Source organism: Eretmochelys imbricata, chromosome 1 (assembly GCF_965152235.1).
Source record: "Eretmochelys imbricata isolate rEreImb1 chromosome 1, rEreImb1.hap1, whole genome shotgun sequence".
In the NCBI taxonomy this organism is placed as follows: Eukaryota; Metazoa; Chordata; order Testudines; family Cheloniidae; genus Eretmochelys; species Eretmochelys imbricata.
Window position 1 is genome coordinate 313654484 of NC_135572.1, and position 18603 is coordinate 313673086.

At 41.7% G+C, this 18603-nt stretch overlaps 1 protein-coding gene across 1 annotated transcript in view; it reads left to right on the plus strand.

Annotated features, from left to right (window-relative positions):
* CFTR (CF transmembrane conductance regulator) overlaps positions 1 to 18603 on the plus strand; it is a 147342-nt gene that overhangs the window by 43957 nt on the left and 84782 nt on the right. The window contains exons 8-11 of the mRNA XM_077841557.1: positions 16 to 262; positions 2807 to 2899; positions 3574 to 3750; positions 7042 to 7233. Coding sequence (XP_077697683.1) covers positions 16 to 262; positions 2807 to 2899; positions 3574 to 3750; positions 7042 to 7233 — 709 coding nt within the window. The remainder of the gene's footprint in view (positions 1 to 15; positions 263 to 2806; positions 2900 to 3573; positions 3751 to 7041; positions 7234 to 18603) is intronic.

Sequence of the window (18603 nt, forward strand, 5' to 3'; positions counted from 1 at the left end):
TTCTTTTTTTGACAGAACTGAACTGAAACTGACCCGAAAAGCTGCATATGTGAGATATTTCAACAGTTCAGCCTTCTTCTTCTCAGGTTTTTTTGTGGTGTTTTTGTGTGTGCTTCCCCTTGCACTGACGCATGGAATTATTGTCCGAAAAATATTTACCACCATCTCATTCTGCATTGTTCTTCGAATGACAGTCACTAGGCAGTTCCCCGGGGCTGTGCAGACATGGTATGACTCTCTTGGAGCAATCAACAAAATACAGGTACTGTATATAAACTAAGATCCTTCCAGATACAAAACCTAATCCTTTATAGTACCTTATTTTGTCAATCCCTCATCAAAAGTACACAGTTTCATATAACATGAATTGCTTGTATGGTTTTCTGATCTAAAGTCACCTCAGAACCACAATCTTTAAATGGGAAGCACTTCCAAGTTATTGCCTCTTACCTGTAGAATAAATCTTTCAGCAGAATTTAAACATGACAAGGGGCAGTCTTACAATTGTTGCATACCTCAAACACCCACTATGTCAACAGTAGTTTTGGATGTGTGCAGTGAATTCAAGATGGGGTCTTATGGGATGGATCATTTAAAAATGCTGTTTCAGATCTCTCTTGGAATTCTTATATTATTTTTTGTCCAAATCTCATCAGCTCTCTCCATTTTTTTTGTTAAAGTTATTGAATATAATACATTTTTATAATTAATGTGATAAGAATGCATGAGATAGTACTTATAGATAGACCTGAATCATAATATGGAATTAGAACAGTTCTAAACTGGCTTTTTTTATTTGTTTGGGTTGAGCAGGGGGGTGGGAGAAAGAGAGGACCAGGGACAAACGAGAGTTGGACGGGGGAGATTCTGATCTGGATTTCATGCTGGTCTGATCTCTGCACTTTGCAAAGGGTCAAATCTAAACTTGAGTGTTTGAGATTCAGATCTATGACAGGAAGGACAAACCCCACATTGGACCAGGGCAGGAAGGATTTAATGGTCTGTCTGTAGGGTTGCCAACCCTGCTGGTTTTGCTGGGAGTCTCCTGGAATCAGGCCATATCTCCTGGAGGCTACTGAAGTCAAACTGGGAGACTTTAGGCGCTGAAAGTCTGGTGGCACAGCGGGGCTAAGGCATGCTCCCTGCCTGCCCTGATTCCATGCTGCACCAGAAAGTGGCTGGCATGTCCCTGCTTCCCCTTGGGGGCGGGAAGCAGGAGGCACCACATCCTGCCCCCGCCCCCAGTGCCGACTCTGCAGCTCCCATTGGCCATGAACTGTGGTAAGTGCCTCCTGACCAGAGCCTGCACCCTGCATCCCCTCCTGTACTCCAACCCCCTACCCCAGCCCCCTCCTGCACCCAAACTCCCTCCCAGAGCCTGCACCCCTCACCCCCTCCTGCACCCCAATCCCCTGCCCCAGCCTGGAGTTCCCTCCAGCACCCAAACTTCCTCCTAGAACTTGCACCCTGTACCCCTTCCTGAACTCCAACCCCCTGTGCCAGGTTCAGCCGGAGCCCCCTCCCACACTCTGAACCACTCGGCCCCACCCCTCAGCCCAGAGCCCGCACCCCCTCCTGTACTCCAACCCCCTGCCACAGCTCGGTGAAAGTGAGTGAGAGTGGAGGAGAGCGAGTGACAGAGGGAGTGGGGATGGAGTGAGTGGGGCGTGGCCTCGGAGAAGGGGCGGGGAAGGGGTGGGGCCTCTGGGCAGAATCAGGGAAGAGGGTGTTTTGGTTTGTGCGATTAGACAGTTGGCAACCCTATCTGTCTGGCTGACGGGGAGTGAAGCTGTCCTTGCCTAAATCACCATATAGGTACTACCTAAAGAATAAATTTTGGTGCTTAAGACTCTAGTCCTACAAATACTCACTCATGTGAGTAACTTCATGATTGTGTGTTGTCCCATTAGGTATGTGCTTAAATATCATACTCGATCAGGGCCTAAGCTGGCAAAATTTGGCCTCAGGACTTTAAAGAAGGCATTGGGGGGTAGAGGAGCCTTTAGCTCTCCCCTTTGAAAAAGGAAAATGGAACTTAAATAGAATAACTTTTTATATGAACTGTACAATTTTAATAATTCTTTAGTAAAGCCAGAGAATGCAAAAGTTAACTTTCCTACAGCAACATTAGCTTAACCAAATTACACACGTCCTATTTTCTATTCCTGTTTTGCCTGTTAAGTGTATGCCATAAAATAATATTAGTGCAATGCTGCTGAAGAAACCTTTATTTTTGCCTTCTCTGACTTCTACCATTTTAATTATACAACCTTAAAGCTGCAGTAGCAAAGATCTGTTATATAACTTTCCTTTTTGGTGGATATACCTTGATAATTAACTCATTTTTTTGCAGTCATGGGGTAAGTGAGAAAGAACAGATAAGTAGTTTGTTTCTTTGCTTACCAATATTTCTAATTATTTCATCAACAAAATTTTTGTTTAAAAAGGATTTTGACTGGTTGCATGACATTGCCCAATGTAAGCCCTTAAAACCAAGGATATACCAAGTTTTTATAACCACTCTTAATCAGACCCTGATGCCCATACGGTACGTTTTGGCTGGTGGTGACAGAGTCTCCATCTTCACAAGCAACTTCCTCGTGCTTCCAAGAGATAAGGAAACACACTACACACAAAACATATTCATCTCCCTTGCACTAGAACACAAAAATACAATGATAAGACTGAATACCAGCTGCTGAAGTTGATATAAATGCACTGATTAACTGCGCTGTGTATTATCTGTTTGTGTGTGATAGTGTAGTCTAATACCCTTTGCTATAATCTATTGTCATTATGCTTACAGGATTTCTTGCAAAAAGAAGAATATAAAACTCTGGAGTATAATTTAACAACAACTGGTGTTGAGCTGGAAAAAGTAACAGCCTTCTGGGACGAGGTTAGAACTTAAATCAAACAAAATAAAATTACTAGAAATATTTTTTAATTTCAGATTTTTTCCCATTAATTACATAGAACAAAACAAACGAAAAATAAAACCCCACAACCTTTTTCTGGATCATCTGTGCTAATCCCAGGTTCCCTGCCCTAGTTTAGGATTGTCTGCTGATCAATCCCTTAGTTAGTGAAAACTTGCTCTCTCCATTGGCTGCCCACACCAATTAGAGAAGACTGCTTTAGGGGTGATGGGTGAGAAAGTGCACTATCTTGGGAAAATCACATTTAAACATGTCAAATTATGCCAAAATGGAAATTTTGGAGGAAGCACTTTGTTTGCATTTTGGCAGTGTTTCACTAGTTATTCCTGATTGACACCAGCATGGGATCAGAATCCGTCTCCAAAGCTGTGTTGATGCTGGAAAAATAGCAAAGTTAAAGGTGCCTGCACTTATCACCCCAACTTTAGCAAAAAGCCAGGTTTACTGTAAAGATCATTTAATAAATTTATTATTTTTAAAATGTAATAATGAAATCATGTAGATCTAAGAAAACAAATTTTAGAATAAGTGCATACTTTTCTTACCTGTGTTTAAAAAAATACAGCTCTACAGTATTACATACGTGTCTGCATATGTCTTTCTTCTATTTATTGCCTGTCTAATGTTTTTGCAGGGAATTGGGGAGATATTTATAAAAGCAAAGCAGGAGAGCAGAAAAGTTTCCAGCAATGATAATAATCTCCTCTTTAGTAACTTTCCACTTTATGGCACTCCTGTTCTTAAAGATATCAACTTTAAAATTGAGAAAGGAGAGCTGTTAACTGTTTCTGGATCTACTGGTGCAGGCAAGGTATTCCAGTTTCTACCTCACTGATAAAATATAAAATATTATTGTTTGGCAAAAGTGTTTTATAATATGGTTAAATTGTTATTGTTTTAACTATACTATGGTATTCATTTGCTGCAATGTACCTGATTATCTTCTTCCCATGCCATGCCCTCTGCCTAAACTATATCAAAGCCTCTAGTTTGAATGGAATGGCCAAAGGACTTCTATTGTATTTTTAGTGCTAGGGCAATATAAGAATGTTATCCTGGGTATTTTCCATACTAGAGTGTATATAGGCCATATACAAGTAAATACAAACTCAAATATTGTGTTCCTAAGCCTCTAATTGCCAGAAGCTGGGACTGGGTGACAGGAGATGGATCACTTGATAATTGACCTGTTCTGTTCATTCCCTCTGAAGCATGTGGCATTGGCCACTGTCGGAAGACAGGATACTGGGCTAGATGGATCATTGACCTGACACAATATGGCCATTTTTACATTCTAACAAGGAAATGGTAATTTACAAGACAAGACTGATCTTAGGAAGTCAGAGGTGTTTCATAGGAATAACACAAAATTAAATTTCCACAGTGAAGACCGTAAACAATTAATAGTTATGTCAACAATTTATGTGCTTCCAAAAATAATATCCTGAAGAGCCTAACTTATATAATCAAATCATTCAATGGTGCATTTGATTTGCCGATAATATATCTGATCAAACTATTTATTACAAATAATGTGCTGGATTGTGATACCCCGATTCATACTGAGTAGCAGTTTACTTCACCAGTGTGGTCCCATTGACTTCAGTGGGACTGCTTGTGGAGAAAGGTACGACAACATGGACCACTATTGGTTATGCGTTTATCAACTTTTAATTTATTTATTTTGGTTAGCTAATTGTTTTTGATCCAATCCTGATTTTCTTTTATTATATTCACTGGGTAAAATCCTTGGTACATTGAAGTCAATGGTAAAACTCCCATCAGCTTCTATCTCAGGCATTATTCTTAAGTATTAATACCAATGGGAATTGCATTGTAGACTTGGCATAATAAGATACAAGTATGAAAAAGTTACTGCTGATGATTTTGACTGTATGTGAAGCAGGGACACAACATTTTCATCAGAAGCTAACAGAAGAACAATTTCTGACACATTATTCCAGTCACTTTTAGCCTAACGTGGTTATTCCCCTTGATCCAGTATTTATAATCTTAAACTAACAATTTAAATAAAATATGGTTTCATAGATTCTGAGGCCAGAAGGGAGCACTGTGATCATCTAGTCTGACCTCCCTGGCTATAGAACTTTCCTGAAATAATCCCTGTTTGAACTAGAATATATATCTTTTAGAAAAAACATTCAATCTTGATTTAAAAATTACTACTGATGAAGAATTTGCCACAACCCTTAGTAAATTGTTCCAGTGGATAATTATCCTCAATGATAGTCTTTATCTGGAGAATCCATTTCCTTGAGTTACTTAAAACAATCTAATATACAAGAATTTAGGAAAAGGAAAGCTTTTTTCCTCAAAATATTTAATCCTTACTGTCCTTCTTTTGGCTAAAGTTATTATTGGCTCACCCAGGTATAACCAAACCCACGAACCACAGAAACAGAATACACAATGTTATTTTTGTCTATAATTGGTATCTGCAAAAGGCATTTTTCTGGACTTGGAAAACCGCAGAAGCGTGACAAATTTTTAGGAGCGTTTTACCAGCAGACACTTTAGTTTGAGCAAATTAAAAGTTATATTAGAGATACAGGATTAAAACAAACAGATATATGCTAGATGTGTGAAACGCACTAAATGGTTAATCCTGTGAAATACTGGACCTAGTGTTTAACCTGGTGAAGCAGGCATTTTGGAGAATTGAACCTCTGGGACAGGGGAATGATATACCACACAAGATTCTCCGTGAATATTTTACTATCTGTCAAACTTCCTCTGAATGTCACACCATAAAATTGTGACTTAAGAAGATTTATGGAGTTTTTGGCCACCAAGTCCCAGCTGTGCTGATTAATGGTATTCTTATCACTAATAAATAGAGTACCTCTTGTAACATATATTTCCTTGTATTTCTCAATTCTATTCTTTGATCAGGTAGCCAACACTGTGTGGCAAGGTTACTACTAGCTACTGATTAACTTTGAAATTATAACATGTCAGTATTGAAATTACAATCAATTCTTTTATGAAGAGAAATACGAAACACTAGCCATAGCTGAGTTAACAGAGGAAAAATCAGATCAAACTGAGTTGTTTATCTGAACAATTAAACATGCACAAAGAAGTTACACTTTTCAAGGCTACATAGGTAGAAAGATTTCTGAGCCTGCATGTGACAGCCACCATCAACAAAAAGCAACACATTTTGCATTGTGTCATGGGATAGAGAAAAAAATTAAACAAAATAACTGGTGATGTCAAAATTGAATAATAACCTCCTCCCACTCTCTCTCTCTCTCTCACACACACACATTCATTTATTTAAATCATTGCAGGCCTGAATCTAAAATGTGCCTGTGCAACCATCACATGACTCAAGTCAGGGGAGGGATCCAACAACACAGGATGTGGAGTTTAACTATGCAAGACGTCAAGCAGCTACTACAATTGCTCATGCAAACTGTTATGTGTATGCCCAAATGAAACTGTCTCACTGGTAAAATAAATATTTAAAAAATGGCTGTCTTATATGACACTGTTAGTTTTACTGCACTGGTCTAAGCTGTTTTGATCTTTGTTTCTTAGCCAGAATATCTGCTCAGTTTAGTTTGCCAGCTGATCAGAATGCAGAGTTCCCAGTTCCTATACTAGAATAGGAGTACTTGTGGCACCTTAGAGACTAACCAATTTATTTGAGCATAAGCTTTCGTGAGCTACAGCTCACTTCATCGGATGCATGCTGTAGCTCACGAAAGCTCATGCTCAAATAAATTGGTTAGTCTCTAAGGTGCCCCAAGTACTCCTTTTCTTTTTGCGAATACAGACTAACATGGCTGTTACTCTGAAACCTATACTAGAATAGCTACACGGCATTAGACTACTGTCCTCATTTACTGAGAATGAAATTCATCCCAGTTTAGAAGCCTTTACAGGACCCTATGCACCACCAAAACCTCCACTAAATACAGCTTTGGTGTTGGATAGGTGCTGATATGGACCCTCTGCACAAGATGAATGCATCATAATAGAGTACAAGCTATTTATTAAGATGACTCACATATGCTGAGCATCTGTTACAGTTGTGTAAATCTGTTCTGATAGATTAACTGTTAATTATTTTCAGACTTCTCTCTTGATGTTGATAATGGGAGAGTTGGAGCCTTCAGAAGGTAAAATCAAGCACAGTGGAAGGATTTCCTTTTCTCCACAAGTCTCCTGGATCATGCCTGGAACAATCAAAGAAAACATCATCTTTGGTGTGTCCTATGATGAATACAGATATAAGAGTGTCATCAAGGCCTGTCAGCTAGAAGAGGTCAGTCTTAAAATTCTCTTATGAGCTGTGATAAGTCACATGACTCAAACCAGGTGAGGGGTCCAACAATCCAGGGTATGGAGTTTAACTAAGCAAGATATCTTGCAGCCATGGTCAATTTAGAAAACTCAGCAAGGGCTTCTTGCAGTCAGGGTGTCCCTTTGTTCAAGAAGAGGATGTACCTCATAGGTTAATGCATCACTGACTCCTTTTTTTATACCTCTGGATAGGATAGTTCCCTCCAGTTGAGCCAACTGTTCTCCCCTCATGGCTTCACTCAAGGCAGTGTCTGCACAAAAGGTGGAAAGCTGTGGAGCTGCATTACTTGGAGAGCAGGGATTAACCGTTCTCTAGCTAGTCAGTGGATGGAAGGTGCACATTCTCTCACACATGCGCTCTCTCTCACACTGCTGCCACAAACACCATTGTCATGTGACAAAAGTCACTATTAAGTTGCTGCTTCTAGCATACCAAAGGCAAATGCGGTTACTGGAGCAGAGACTCCTTCCAGGAAAATAAGAAGGGGAGAAAAAGGGGAAGATGCCTTCAAATGACCTCTGCCCAGCCCATTCAAATGACTGCACTGAATGTACTATTTACTGTGATCAATTTAATCAATGACTCACAAATTACTTGCTGTCAGCTAGAAGAGGTCAGTCTTTTCGCTTTGTTTGTAAGTTACTTGTAACTGCTCAGATAACTCATCATGAATGTAACCATCTGTGTGATATCAATGGGTGATTGGGTTCTCTAGTCACATGGTATTATTTTAATTCCAGATAAACTGGTGAAATTACAATGACGAAGGAGTGATTATAATTAAAGCCACAGGGTCTTGGGTTCTGTTGGAGAGTGCGAGACTAGTGTGGGAGTTAGGAGGAGCTAAACAATCAGGGTTAGAGAATTTTAGGATATTTTAAACTAGGGGATGGGGAACCTATGGCCCGTGGGCCGGATCCTACCTGCTGCTTCATTTCATCTGGCCCACGGCAAGTCTACATGCCACGGGCCAGAAGCCCTGAGCCTGGGTTCCCCCCCGTGGGGCTGGAGCCATGAGCACTGGCTCACCCTGCTGTGGGTGGAAGCTGGGGTTAGCAAGATGTTAAAAGTCCGGCTGGCTCCGTGCAGCTCCTGGAAGCAGCTGGCATGTCCGTGCAGCCCCTAGGTGAAGTGGCGATCAGGGAACTGAGGAAAGCTCCATGCGCTGCCCCTGCCCCCAGCCATAACCAATGGGAGCTGTGGGGGCCCAGACCCCTCTGGCCCCTCCGCCTAGGGGCTGGACATTGTGGCTGCTTCTGGGAGCAGCGTGGAGCCAGTCAGGGAGTCTGCCTTAGCCCTGCTGTGCCACCGACTGGGAGCTGCCTGAGGTAAGCACTGCCTGGTGGGAGCCCGCATCTCCTGCCCCAGCTCAGAACACCCTCCCTCACCCTAACTACCTCCCAGACCCTGCACCCCAACCCCCTGCCCCAGCCCTGAGCCCCGCCCTGCTGCACTCCAACCCCCTTGGCTCCAGCCTAGAGCCTTCTCCTGCACCCTAATACCATCATTCCCAGCCCCACCCCAGAGCCCACACCCCCAGCTGGAGTCCTCATCCCCTCCCACACTCCAACCCCCTGCCCCAACCGGGAGTCCCCTACCACATCCTGAATCCCTCATTTCTGGCCTCACCCTGGAGCCTAGGGGAAACCCGAGCATCCGCACACACACACACCTCCATGGGGCTGGAGCTGTGACCGCCGGCTCACTCCGCTGTGGGAGGAAGCCCCCCACCCCCTCCACGCTCCTCCGTGGTGCTGTGTGGCCTGCAACTGAGTTTTTCTGTGGGCCAGTGGCCCCTGATAGAAAAAAGGTTCCCTACCTGTTTTAAACCTTTCCCTTTTTGACATTTGAGTCTGGCCTTCCTTGAGACATAACTGCTAGAAAAGTTAGGCCACTATATAGTTTGACAGAGTGAGTTCAGACTTCAGATTAGTTTTCTCTTATCACATTCACAGAAAGGGTTTGTGTGAAGGCCTGGTTGCAAATTTTCTCTCAAAATATTCTTTGACAGAAAAGTGGGTTTTACACTAGATGACTTTTTTTGCATGGAAAATTAATTTTTTGTCAAAATGTTTCCCCCAAAACAAAAGATTATGGCCAACAGTGGGAACTGTAGTTTGCTCTTTGTTTTCCCATTCTCCCCTATGGGCCAGGATCCCCAGCTGGACCACATCTTCCACAAAGCAACACCGTCAGAGACTCCACGTTGTATAGATTCCCCTCACCAAAAAGGGGAGACTCTCTGTTGTATTATGGGAGATGTTGTCTAGCTGGGGTACCTGTCCTCAGCGGAGAATGAGGACACAAGGATCAAACTACAACTCCCGTGAGACACTATAACTCCCATTTTCAGCAGGAAACTCAAAATTTCCTGCGCAAGATTTCAATGAAAACCAAAAGTTTTTTTTCCCTGGGGGAAGAAATTTCAGCCTTATTAGTGTCAGTATTCATGAACCCAGTGCCAGTCCCCAGTTTTCTGTCACCACCTGGCATTCATGACAGTTATTGCACAGACAAAACTAGTAACTGTAGGCAGTTGCATGTGCACAAGCCCATAACAGCCTCTGTGCCAAGGTTGTTGTGTTAGTGCACAAAATGACCAAGGAAACTAATGACCTGTAAAGGAAATTACAAATGAAGTAATAACTATCAAAGCAAAGGAGGGAGAAAGAAGTCATCATGTGCACCATTTAGGCTCTGTGCAGATACCAGGAGCCAGCCTTAACATGGGCACTAATGGTGTAGCTTTGTCATCACAACCCAGTCCCTTGCTAGAGGCAGATCCTGGTGATCTGTTGTTTGAAAAATGCAGTCTCTTTGCACATTGCGACTCGGGTTAGGGAGCCCTTTTGAGAACAGGGGATGTGGCACAGACTGGTGTTCAGTGAAGGATGATGTAGGGAAGGACAGCAAATCCAGAGAAGAGTGTTCTTCAGTTTTTCATCCTCTCAGAAAGGATGATGGTGGTAGCAATGTGACACCAATTCCAGAGAAGGGAGGAGGAAAATTGGGCTGCTCACAAAATATTTACTTAAACTATATCTTAGTCTAATTTGCTGTTCGTGATTTGAGATAGAAATTTTTCTGTTTCCTGACTGGATGACAAACTTTAAACGCAGTGGGAAAGCACTTTTGGCATGAAAAGCAAATCACTTTATTAGGCTTGATCCCTTCAACCAGTGCTTCCTATTGACTTCCGTGGGCACTGGATCAGGCCCTTAACATATTCAGACTAAGAATAACCATTCTGCAACATTCATGTGAATGTGTTTGCATTAATATTTGCAAAGAGAAAGGGGGAAATGTGAGAAGCCATTTGAATTTGAAAAAAATATTTGTGAATAGTTTCCCCAGCTGCATATGAAACGGTCTAAGCCCACAGAGTAAGCCTATTATAAAACCATTCACAGTAAGGTCTGATGCTTCTTACCAAAGTTTCTACCTACTTTGATTGTTAAAAGCCAAACAATCATATTTTAAATTCATTTATTCTTTCAGAATAGATCTAATTACCAAAATGTCTTTATAGAAAATGGAATTAACAACCTTTACGTACGATTAGGGATAGCCAGAAATTTCAGAATAGCTGTTTATTGAATGAGAAAAAATGCTTCAGGATGAGGAGTATGGTAATAGGGGAGCCTCTAGAACTGTATGAAAGATCCCAGGAACTGTGTGAAAGGTTTAGAATCTCAGAGCTACTCAAAATTAGGAAGAGTGATACTGCTACTTATGGGCTTAGTCTATTAACAGGGAGTTTCCAGGGTGGGACACCACATGAGTTTTGTGAAACATCAAGCAAACCAGCTGTGGAGCCCCTGTGACCAGACTTTGAAGGTTCTGATACACATAACCTACACAAACAGAACCCAGCAAGGTTGGCTCAGGTGAGTTCTCCCAGCGCTGTGGTTTAGAGATGGTCAACAATTTTCATTCAAAAATCTTTTTTCAGTGAAAAGTTTTCATAGAAACAGAAATCTCCATGGAGATTTCTGAAAAATTGAGGATTTAATTGAAAAACCCCAAACCCTAAAAACTATTCTTTCCTCCGCTGAAAATAGAAAATATTTAAGCAAAAAACCTGAAAAATTTAGATAATTTTTGCCGAAATAAAAATTGTATGTTCATCAACATTTTTAAACAACAAAATTTTTAAAAACAGCTTACTATTTTTTAACTCTTATAAAACTATTTACTGAGGAAAGTGTCTGCATGAGGTGCTCAGTTTTGCTATTTTTCCACACCAAAACTGTTGTTGATTTCAATGGAGATTTATGGGCCAGATTTTAAAGGCCTCAGCACCCGCCACTCTTCTTGACCTCATGGCCAGATTTTCAAAAGAGCTCAGTATTCAGCGTGCTGAGGTCTTTTAAAAATCTGACTCTGTGCATGTAAACTACTATTTAACATCCAGTTCGTAATTGATACATTGAGGTGGGCTCCATGGGTACTGTATGTTTCTTGCTGCTGTCAGATCATGGTTCCAGACAAGTGTTTTTACCACACAGTGAAACACAAAAGTGTATTTTGTAAAGATTTATTGCACTAGAGCTTGTCTGTATTTATTCCACCCAGCTTCTAAGATCTTCTTATTCACCCAGCCTTGTCACAAGACAGGGCTCTTGTTTTCATCTATATATTAAAGACAACAGATATTTAAACTAGCTTAGCAAAGTCTTTCTTTAGGTCATACAGTGAAAGTTATTTTCTTTTAGATCCATTCAAGCAAGAAAACAATAGATGGTTTGTTTTAAGATAAGAGGAGGTTACTGTACTTTATCTCTATGCAGGGTACAATTAAATAATAAAGTTTTTTTTTTAATATGTTTAAGGCCTTACTGTGTATGCCACTGATACTCAAAAAACAGCCTGAGTTTTGATTAGCAGTTTGACAGGAATTTTATTAAGACTTTCTGAAGAAGAGGTCCTGGCTTTGTTCCATGCTAGGCCTTCTGCCACAGACTGCTGCATGAGTCCAGCCTTATAGCTATTGTCAACAACACAAATCCAAGAACCAACCTGTTGCAGCCATTCCAAATTCTATTTTTGCTCTAAGGGCCATGCTGTGCATCCCCTGCAATAAGACAGGAAATTCCTAGAATGATGGGAAGGTTAACAATATTGGTCAGCCTCATGACTGCTGACTGCTCTGTCCATCCCGTGGGTGCCAACTGCTGAATCTGACCCATATCTTTTAGGTCTTTAAGCCTCTGGAGCTAGTGCCAGTGAGGTGCGCAGCTGGTTAGCATAAGAAAAAGTGTTATTAAATAGTTCCTGACAGTAGTTCAAGGCACTGCCTTGAGGGTAAAAAAGAATGAACAGATATCTTCATAATGGCAGGAGGAAGTTTTGGTACATGTGGACTCTGAACAAGCTAGTATTACACTATGACCAGGGAGAAATCTAGCAAGAACCCTTCCCTTACACGGTGTCCTAGTGTCATCAGTCATCTCTTCAGTCCTTCTAGCTTCTACAAAGTTTCTGAGGAAACACTGCAGAGACGATTAAAAAATGCTGAAAACCAAATGTTAATTCCCTACCTACAGCCTCTGGTAAATCTTTTAGAACTCTCTTGTGTGCTTAAGGCAGAGCCCGGCGCTTGGTGGGGTTGGTGTGGATCACCAGGAAGTTTCTGCCTGTGCTCCGTCATACCCCTTTATGAATGACCAAATACTCCACCTGACTGAGTGAAGGGGCCGCAATTGTTTCTGGCTTTTACATAGGCTATGCAAAAGGGGTTGGAGGTGGTGGTGGTGGAAGAAAACTCAACTCCTCGCTGCACAGCTGCAGAAGGCTTGTCTGCCTGGGAAGATAGCATACAGCAAGGGAGGGTGTGAATCTAGAGCATACCTGCTGTCCATGCACTAACTTACTGTGTGAACACTGCCAAAGCGCAGTGAAAGTCCCAGACTGCAGCTTAGCATACTGTACTTGGAAGCATCAGTGTGCTAAGCCATATACCAGGACTTTCAAAGCACTGTAGCAGTGTCCATATGGTGAGTTAATTACTGATGTGCTGTAAATTCACACTCCGGAGTGCTTGTTAACTTTCCATGTAGACAAGCCCTCAACTACAGTTAAATGAGTTTTTTTCCTCCCCAAATTCATGTTCTCATTGACAATACTCTTGGGGAGGAAAAAAGCCCTTTCCTGTATTTGATACAGAAGACTGGAACAATACAACTTGTTCCAGCTCCAAGCAGCAATGTAGATGTGGAATGATCCCTCTCCTATCTCCATCACGTCTAGACCTCTAAAGAAAGTAGCATGATGGAGTGCACATTTAAGATCCACATCAGCTTGTTCCAGAAGGAAAGTTAAGTGACTGCTCAATAGAGTCATTTTTCTTCTTCTTTCCCATCCCCGCCCCCCACCTAAACATGCACTAATTTATATCTCTGATCATTTCATTTAAGTAAATAGTATTGTAAGTGCAGCATTTGGCCCTTGGCAGGCACCTGTTAGTGCATGGTACTTAATTATTTCAGTGAGAACACAAGGTGCTAAGCACCCTGTTGGTTTCAGGTCTTTGTTTTGGGTCTGATATTTCATACAATAACAGAAATTGCTTTGGCATTATTTTGCCTTATTTTGAAAAAAGGTTAAAAAATAGTGACCCTAATTATTAGAACAGATCACAATTAAAGTAAAAAAATCTCTGTGCGTGAACATTAAGAAAAAGACAGTACTACATTTACTCTTCATATCTCTTTTGACTGGCATTTAACCTGTTTTCTAAGAATTTATCACTTACAACCATTTGAGGAATTACTGAAAACGTGTGCAGTAACTTTATCTCAAAAGTAATTATGCATAGATGGAAAATGCAAGCAAATAGTTCACATAGCTTTCCAATATTTGAACCTGTCCAAGAATAAAATGTTCACTGTATAGGACAGCAGGAATCTTTATTTTGAGGGTGGAGCATTTTGTTTGTTAGATTCTGAATTAGTGCTTATGAAGTAAAAGAAGTTCCACCTGGTAATACCTATTGCACAAAAGTGTTTCTTGATAGAACAAATGAGCATTTAGATTGTTTCTTAAAAAAAAAAGCATTCCTGCTGCTTTATTATTATTTGCTGTTTGCGTTCCAGAAGGCCATAGACAAAGAGTACACATCTATTGTAAAAGACAGTCCCTACTCTAAAACTCTTGGAAAGCTTTCAATTAAAGTTATAGAAAAGCAATGAGAAAAAAGTGACTTATTTTTTCCAGTGAGCTCCCGCAAGGCCATAAAGAATTCAGAACCCTAGAAAGGACACTATCTATTCTAAAGAACTCTGACTGAATATACTGGCCTGATAATTTGGCAATGTATGTTTGTATGGCCTCTAGCATAACAGGATCCTGGTCTACGAATGAGGCCCCCAGGTGCTACCACTGTACAAATAAAATAAATAAGTTGGGCAGGAATTACACTCTTGCAGAATCATGCAAAATACAGGCCAATATTTATTAAGGCTGGTTCTGTACAGACTAAGGTAATTTTGTAATAAAATTGGTGTATAAACTACTTAGCATACACATCAGTGATTTTTTTCCCTTGTGGTAATATCACCCATTGATGTGGTGCCTTCAGGACTAGAGGAGCTTAAGAAAACTGCATGGGGCATTGCCTATCAGCATGCCTAAGATTTGCTTAACTTGTGTATGCTTATGTCTTAAAGTTATTTGTAGTAGTTTGTTTGATAAGATTAAGATAGTTCAAAGCACCACCATTAATGGAATTAGAACGAAAGTATATGATTTTTATATTTGATAGTGGGATGTATCAGGTGAGCAGCAGTTGTTCGTGGTACCAGTTGCCAGGGTCTTGATTTTCACCTGACCGGGGTACTTGGGCTATTAAAATATAAAAACCCAAACCTCAGTTCAGCTTTTAAACTGAGACTTCCAAAGGCTTCTTATGGCCTGATTTCTAAATGACCTTAAATAAAAAGTAATGCCTTTGGTCCGTGGAAGCTTGAGTCAATCAAGAAGAAAGCTTTTCCAGCCAGCATTGTCCCTCCCCAACAGGAGTCTAGTTTCTAGTGCAAGCTGGCCCCGACTCCCCACAGCACATCCCTCATAGTGTTCTTGGGGATTCATGGAACTGATCACAGCTGACACAGCCCGACTACCCTGACATGTCCTACACCTTTATGGGTGGAGGGACTGGTGACATCTCTGGCAGCACAATGCTCAGTAATTCTATGCTCAGTGCTAATTCAGTGGAGAAAATGCCATTTATTTAGGCTTGGCACAATTTGATTTTTTTTTAAATAATTTCAACTGATAAAAATATAAACTTAAAAATAAACATCTATATTATCTATTTAAATTTTCACAGCTAAAGGAAATTATGGGACAGGATCAGACAATTATTTAATGACAGTAAATGGTGAGATTCAAAAAGCTAAAGCTTTGTAAGCATTAAAACACAAACTGTCAACATCACATGTCAAAATATACAAAGTAAATATCCTTAAATCAAACTCTAATAAGTTCTCAGTTATCATTTCTTACTTTCCTTGTCTGTAAATTTTGATTATCCTTGATGGAAATATTTTTTGGTGAGTTTGTGTATTAATTTAGGCTTAAATAGAGACTGGGAGTGGCTAAGTCATTATGCAAGGTAGCCTATTTCCTCTTGTTTTTTCCTACCCCCCCCCCCCAGATGTTCTGGTTTAACTTGGATTTAAACTTGGAGAGTGGTCAGTTTGGATGAGCTATTACCAGCAGGAGAGTGAGTTTGTGTGTGTATGGGGGTGGGTTTTTGGAGGGGGGTGAGGGAGTGAGAGAACCTGGATTTGTGCAGGAAATGGCCTAACTTGATTATCATGCACATTGTGTAAAGAGTTGTCACTTTGGATGGGCTATCACCAGCAGGAGAGTGAATTTGTGTGGGAGGGTGGAGGGTGAGAAAACCTGGATATGTGCTGGAAATGGCCTAACCTGATGATTACTTTAGATAAGCTATTACCAGCAGGACAGTGGGGTGGGAGGAGGTATTGTTTCATATTCTCTGTGTATATATAAAGTCTGCTGCAGTTTCCACGGTATGCATCTGATGAAGTGAGCTGTAGCTCACGAAAGCTCATGCTCAAATAAATTGGTTAGTCTCTAAGGTGCCACAAGTACTCCTTTTCTTTTTGCGAATACAGACTAACACGGCTGTTACTCTGAAACCTGTGTGTACAGTGAAATCAATTTTTAACCACATTTACTGATAAAAATCTAATCCTTCCAAGCCTACATTTACTAACTCTCCAACATACCTAAACCAGGGCTAGTTCCTGACAGGGCTAGATCCTGGCTTTAAGGTCCTGGACATTGTATGGGGCAAATCCCAGCAGGAGCTCCCACAAGTAGGCAGGATTGCTGAGGGAAAATAAGCAAGAATAGGCCCTGAAGTATACTCTCCCCTGCCCCAGCATATCTCAAGTAAGGGAGGACATGTTGATTACCTCAGTATTTCCCCTTCCACTTTAGGGAGGCATCAGGGCAATGCTAGTGCGGAATAGTTCTTTCTGGGTTCCCGGCTGTTCTGTGGCCACTATTCTCTTCCACCGGGGGCTCCCCGAGTGCTTGGTTATCTGACCTTCTGGGGTCGGGCCTGGATACTTGTTTCGGGAGGGGGCTTCTCTGGGTAGTTGGGACAGCTCAAGGGCTGCTATCCATCTCTCCACCAACGTGATCATCCCGTTGTAGGTGGCAGGGTCGTTCTGGCCCACCCTTGCACAAAGATCTGGAGGCAATCCCCTCGTATAGCGGTCTATTACCAGAGTTTCCAACATTTCCTCTGGGTTGCTTGCCTCGGGTCATAACCATTTTCGTGTGAGGTGGATGAGGTCGAACAATTGGGACCTTGGAGGCTTGCCATCCTGGTATCTCCACTCGTATCTCTGGGACCGTACTGCAGTCATTACCCTGATCGCGCTAGGATCTCCACTTTCAGCTGAGGGTAGTCACAGGCAGCTTCAGTGGGCATGTCATGATAGGCTTTCTGAGCTTCTTCACATAAGGGAGCAAGGTTGCTGGCCCACTGGTCCTGGGGCCATGCCTTTCACAAGGCGGTCCTCTCAAAGGAGAGGAGATATGCCTCTATTTCATCATTGGCTGTCATCTTTGGTAGACAACCAGCAGCCCTCCATACTCGTGACTCTTCAGACCCTTGGTTTTTGGCAGTGAGGGCTTTCAGGTTGTCTACTAGCCCCTGTAAAAGGGCTCGATCCTGGGAGGCCTGCCCTATCAATAATTGGTTAGTCTCTTGTTGTAGCTGCATGGATTCTTGTTGTGCCATCGCATGGACTGGGTGGCTTCCTGCTGGGCTGCAGTGGCATGTATCAGTGCTTTTATTACATCTTCCATTGCAATGAGGACACCTAAACCCCATGCACTTTTTTTTTTAAATTCTCCTCTTTTTTTTCACAGATTTTGAAGTAAGAGTCTGGGGGGCGGGGTAGGGCGGGACCATGTTTGTTAAGAAGGCTCAGTTAAAGAAACTGCTCTAGCTGAAGATTTGTGTTTCTCAAGGAATCCAGGGAAACTGACAAGGATTAGCCAAGGGGGTGAGCTGACTCAGTAGAGTAAAGCTCGGTCCAAAAGGAAGAGGGTACTATAAAATAGGCCCAATCTGTTCCAGTGGGTTTAAGCCATGTTTGCACTCTTTCAAGCCTGGGCCATTCTGCACCAGTCTGGTTCCCTGGTGCAAATTGGCTACTGTAACTTGAGCTGCCTATCAATGGCCTGAAGCTCCTAGAAGGTCAGTGGAGGATCACCTTATGCAGGTGAGCTCTCTATGGGTTGGATCTGCTGGGCAGAGGATAGCTTTGCACCAGTGGCATGGTAGGCAGCTGCTCCAACACAGGGGAGGATCTTGTTTCGTAAGTGTGGATGAGGAGAAACACTGACTCAAAAGACAGGAATATACCCACTTTGTAAAGTTTATCTCAAGGTTGTGATAACCTGTGAAAGTTTGAGCATAAAACATTTCTTGCTTAGCAATAAAATAAATCTGAGTGCTCCACTTCGTAGTATTCCATGCTGATATTATTTGGTTAAATGCTTTTTGTACTCTAGTCAGTCTTCCCCACCCTCCTTCCTTGTGTAAGGTACGAGTTTCTGAGCAGACTATCTTGGATGCTGTCCTATCTTCTCTGTCACTTCTTGAATCAGACTTAATTCCCTTAGCCTGACTGTGCTGTCTATAAATTGAACATACCCACCATTTCTTGCTTTAAAAATCTTCTGCCAAAGGAAAAGTTCATTAGGGAATGGGTGAATTTTGCCAGCATTTGCTTGAGTTTTGGGTGGACCTGAAACTCCAGCTAAATGTCATGAACTCTTGTG